Source organism: Salmo salar, chromosome ssa01, assembly GCF_905237065.1.
Source record: "Salmo salar chromosome ssa01, Ssal_v3.1, whole genome shotgun sequence".
Taxonomy (NCBI): Eukaryota; Metazoa; Chordata; class Actinopteri; order Salmoniformes; family Salmonidae; genus Salmo; species Salmo salar.
Window position 1 is genome coordinate 41,016,058 of NC_059442.1, and position 5,692 is coordinate 41,021,749.

At 38.3% G+C, this 5,692-nt stretch overlaps 1 protein-coding gene across 1 annotated transcript; it reads right to left on the bottom strand.

The window, feature by feature from the left end:
- Positions 1-1,746: 1,746 nt before the first annotated feature.
- gsc (goosecoid) lies at positions 1,747-4,114 on the bottom strand. Its single transcript, XM_014195035.2, has 3 exons — positions 3,613-4,114; positions 2,859-3,118; positions 1,747-2,509 (listed from the first exon to the last, which is right to left on the bottom strand). The coding sequence occupies exons 1-3, from the start codon at positions 3,926-3,928 to the stop codon at positions 2,360-2,362; spliced, it is 726 nt and encodes a 241-aa protein (XP_014050510.1). The 5' UTR covers positions 3,929-4,114; the 3' UTR covers positions 1,747-2,359.
- Positions 4,115-5,692: the final 1,578 nt, after the last annotated feature.

Sequence of the window (5,692 nt, forward strand, 5' to 3'; positions counted from 1 at the left end):
TACAGAAAGGACAAACAATTATGACTGCCTACGACGGATATTATAATGTCGTTTGTAGCTGTAAGACAAATATTACAATGTCTTAGCATTAGGGGGCTGTAGTAAAGAGATACCAAAATGTGAGCTTTGAAGCAGCTCCTCATATCATTTTACCATATTGCTGTATAAGCTCATAGAAATCATACAAATGTAAACCACTTTAAAAGTCAAGTGGAGCTGTTTTTTTTGTGAAGGGTGATTTGACCTTGGAAGACGGAAAATATAAATCTCTAACTCAAAATTCCATTACCTAGCATTGCTGTTAAGTATGGTATTGAAATGTAAATCGGGGATGCGTTTCTGATCAGTTTTCCAATGTTTCATTGTAGGCCTATGGAAATAAGCACTCCACTTTTCAACGCTGGGATATATAGATATAATATAACACAATTAGGACTAACATCAATGGTAATACACCGAAAATAATTGGTATTTGGTAATACACCAAAACGTAAAATAAGTGAGTAACACCACAATACAACGTAACAATGCAACGCCTTTCCATGTAGACTAGTTGACACTGTTAGATATTAGGGCTGGTGTAGACATGGGGGAATTAAGATAAATGTTAGAAATTGTGTATGACATAGACATACTGATAAGCTTTGACTGTCACTAACATGCAATATGGAAAACTATTTCAATCAGGTATGTAATTACAAATTAAAGGGGCAATCCGGGATTTGTACATACATTTTCTTACACTCCCAGCATGGTGTGGGGCTGAAGTTTATTCGTTGTTCTATTTTCTACAAAATAATTCACCATCGAATTTGATTACCAGCCCTCCCAAATGACCCGTATTATGAGCTACCTCTGGTGTGTATTACAATGGTTCTGTATCGCAATGGGTCTCCCTTATTCTGTGTGAGAAAACATTACTTGAGAAGCTGACCCATCATTTGTACAGTATCTTGTCTTAAACGGTTGATTATTTTATTTTTGTGAGTTAAGTAGGATATTTAATCTCCTCTGAGGTGAATTTAGGTTGGTAGTTCTGGGATTCATTCATGACCAAATTGTTAGTTATTCGATCACCTGTGAAATGACAGAAAAGGTAGATATATCAACTGGTGGTGTAGCTCGCTGAAACATAACTACCGTTATCATTAGGCTACAAAGACAATTGTTGGTTTGTCAAATTCATGAAAAAGGCAACAAAAGAAACATATAGCCTATGTTATGAATATGTTTTATGGTACACCTGTTGTTTTGAGTATGTTGGTGATAGATTCATCTTTGCTGTTGTAAACGAAATAATTTGTGCTTTTGATAATCATTTTTTTTATGAATTTAATTAAAGGGGACAAAAACAGCTCGTGAACAGTTTTAGTATTCAAAAATATATATTTTCTCAGCGTATATTTTTTGCCACATCCAAGGTTTCATTTATGCGCATGAATCGATAATAATTGAATGTGTTTTCTACCAATACGACACATTCTAGTAAATGTTATAAGAAGACTAGAAGATCCATATCAACTGCACCATTTATGACTTCTCCATGAAATAACCCACTACTATGCAAGCATTATTTCCACGCAAAAGGGTGTCTTTTGCAGTGCGTCTGTTTTCAATTGACTTGCATCTGGGAAACAACCAACTTTAGCCTAATGTAAATCTATAGCATTTTAATTTCCAAAATGACTAGATAATATTATTATAAATATAAAAACACATTCATTGAAAAGAGACAAACGAAATAGAGATGATTCAGATATGATTTAATGTATATTCATTCTTACTGTAATTATCGTTAATTGCAACATATAGACAAAACGTTTCAGTCAAATCCCCAAACACGCCTGTGGGTATAGTAAAGAGTTGACAAATATACTTCAGTCCATTTATCTTATAAAGGTTGCCCCCGTCTAGTAAGCTCTAAAATATATTCTCCCATTGATGTAGTTTCAGTATATTCTTTGCAGTAAATCGTGATGATGAATAGACCACGCAAGTATAATAAAACAATATCAGGTTTATAACATTTAGTAATATCCATATGAGATGTCATGTCAGATCGCAAAGTATTGAGACACGCCAGAAAATTGGTCCAGGCTCCTTGCACACCACATCTCCGAGATGATAAGCATAACATTAAACTTTAAATTAAATATAAATAGCCTACCCCATAGCAATAATAAAAGTAATATTTACTATACAACTGTGCAACATCATGGCAACACATTTCATTACTTCAGTCCACATGACATTTACACTATGTACAAAAAGTCTAAATCTTGTATGTATTGGTGTGGATGTGCAAGATTTGCGCATTTATGCAACCAACGGTCTTTTCTCTTTTTGTGTTAGACCAATATCAGCTGTCAGAATCCACGTCACTTTTGCTTTCCTCGGTTTTTTCTGTGGGTATTTTCGTCGATTTGTTCCATTTCTGTGAGTTTTCAGATTCTTCCGAGGACGACCTTTTCTGCCTTCTCCATTTCGCTCGTCTGTTTTTGAACCACACCTAATGCGAAAATAAAAGATACAATATTTGTAATTTGTATGAAATATTTGTTAGACCGTGTTGTAGAGTAATTGTAAGGTAATTTTGGCTTAATCGAATATATTTTTGGCACTAGAAAGACGTGAACGATTGCTATTACTATGTGCGTATAACGCTTGGATAGAATGTGTCCTTTCACGTAGGCCTATGAGCGTCATTTGTTACAAGGTGCAACGAACGTTCTGTGTTGATACCCATATTTTTTTCTTCAAATGTGGAGAGATTATTCACAGATATTCTGAAAATGATCGCAGCCTAATGTGTATAGAGAGATTGAGCGCCAGCAACACTGGCCCGTGCATGCACTCACCTCGACCTTCTCCTCCCGTAGATGGACTTTCCGCGCGAGCTGTTCCCGTGTGCCGACGTCAGGGTACTTGGTCTCCTGAAAAAGGTTTTCCAGAGCCTCAAGCTGCTCGTCGGTGAAGATGGTTCGGTGTCTCCGCTTCCGTCGGCAGTGGAGCTGGTTCAAGAGCTGGAGCTCGGTCCGAGACAAGGTGCCCACGTTCATATAGGACATCATCTGGTGCGGGACGGGAGAGATGAGCACGGAGCCCGTGCTGTCATAACCTGCATGAAGAAATAAATAAAGATTAGATTACATTAGGGGGAAAAAAATCCTCAATGAGGCAATTAATTTCGCACCACACCCAATGGGCCTACAGACAAAATCACAAATTAACCAAACGAAAAAACAACTGAGCACTAAACCCAAAAACAACTTTTACACATGTATGACATAGCCTACTCACCGCATGTTCCCATCTACACAAAGTTTAGTATACAAACTATTTCAGTTAATACCTCAAAGTTCAACTGAATTAGAGTAGGCTATACCACAGATAGGCTTCTTAGATAGGCTATATAGGCACCAAAAATGACTGTCTTTGTAATGTTGTGCAATTGGCGCATTTCTTAAGTTGACACACCAACCAATCTACAATATATCTACCATCCCCTATATACATAACGTTTAAACTTGTAAGTGTCATTACAGACAGCGTTATATTGTCCATCACCAAAGGAACATGCAGAGTTTTTACGTTTTAAAAAGGGCAACCTACCTGTTGGAATACATGGGCACTGTTGCGAGCCGAGGGTTGGGATAGCGCTGCAGCACGCAGGGCCATTGGGGCCCTGCACATGCAGCTGTCCGTAATAATAGTTATTATATCCTATTCTAGTCCCGTTCACCGCCTGCATCCCCGGGGGAGAAGGTCCAGTTGCGTGCGAGTAGAGTCCATTGTAATCGGTAGCAGTGTAGATGGAATCCGTGAGGTTAGAGAACACCACTGGGGGATTCCGATGGAGGAGCACCGAGTCCTTGCAAGTGGGTCTCCCGGCCAGGATACTGTCGATACTGAACATACCAGCGGGCATCACCGATACGTGAAAAGGGAGATAAAATGCGTTGCTTTTTAAAAGTCCTAAATTCGGTGCAGGTCAGGAGAAAGTCCGTAAAAAGTTCCTAAATATGTGTCATAACATCGAGTTTGTTGACTTTGGCGTGTTTCTCTCGCGTTGGACCGACTCCGGTGGATGCGTTCAGACTGAGGCTTCACTAACTTGTTTTCGTGGTCCACTTGAACTCCAGCCCGATTATATGCTCGGCTGACGTCACCGACCAGTTGCGCCTGTGCTGGAGGTGGAGGAGCGGATGACAGACGGAGAGCAGAGATTGGCTGATTTTCGGTTTACCTCACAACGGTGTGAAAGGCACAGATCTGTGTATTGAGAATTAATTAAATTAAATTAATCCGTACTATTTGCAGACTTTTGAAACAAACCACCCAACTCAGTGCTATGTCAGCCGTGAGGGTTAATTGCGGGCTACAAGTAAAGCTAATCAGGTTAATTTCATTGTCAGCAAAATAATTGGTAAACATATTCCCTGTGAAATCATTGACATTATTGAAGAATCAGATATTGCTTCTTGTCAAATCTATCTATAGGCTACTAATCAATGTAGCTGTAAGGTTTTATCTAGACTACATCGATTTGTGAAACTGTGTGTGTTTGTGTGTGCGTGTGCGTGTGTGTGACTAATAATATTTTTCATTTTATTAACAGGCCCAAGTTTGACAACATCTACACGTCTCAAGGGTCTAATTTTTCTGTAACCAAAACCCAAAATACCCACCCCAAATAACACCATCATATAGATCCCTCACATTCTACACACAATGAATACAAAAAAATATATATATAGGCCTATAACATTTACTCAAATATATTCCATTGTGTATGAGGCTCCGGATCTCAGTCTGTGTTGCTGCATGTTATTTGGGAAACAGTCGGTCTGACACGACCATCACAGAGCTCACCGCGGGAGATGGTCGTGAGGAGATTATCTCTGTTTACTCCATCAGCGGGGCTATCTCGATGGGTAGGAAATCGTGCGTATTAACTTTAAACACCTCCGCTAACTACTCGTTCCATGAACATATTACTCTCGCTGTGATAAGATAACGGCCATTATCGCTTCTATTCTCAGCGTTAGAGAAAACTTATTACAATTACACGCCTAATCAAATGAAATGCGCCGGTGGAAAATGAGGCGAAATGTTACTTCAGAGCGCATATTTCATTTAGTGAGAATGGATTGAGGAGCTGGGAACGTGTATTCTGAGTCCCTGGGTTATCCACTTCGGTAATAAAACGTGGGTTTTACATTCAGGAGAATGTTGATTGCATTCAAACGATCAGTACATTTTGTTGTTGTTGATAGACAAAGGAGTTAGGAGTGGGGCGGACACGATTCACCTAGAATATAAATATAACGATGAACATTGTACAGACAATTACGCCTATGTAGACAAATGCTACAATCATTTAGGTTAAATTAAATATCACATAAACCTCTTGTTTTATTAAGTTCAATGTATTGTATTGTTCATTAGATTTGATGGAATGTGTAAGACTTCATATAAATCAGTTTAAGCAATATGCCTACTAATGAGATTCTTACAAAATACAAACAATAAAACAAATGCAAATCCCTAAACATGAGTATAATTTTACATTTCAGGTTAAAAACAGCCATAGGCCGTTTATGTTGATTTTCTCATATCAATTAGCCTAATTGATGAACACATCTGCAATATATATATATATTGATACCGGATGTTAATGCTATTGCACAAA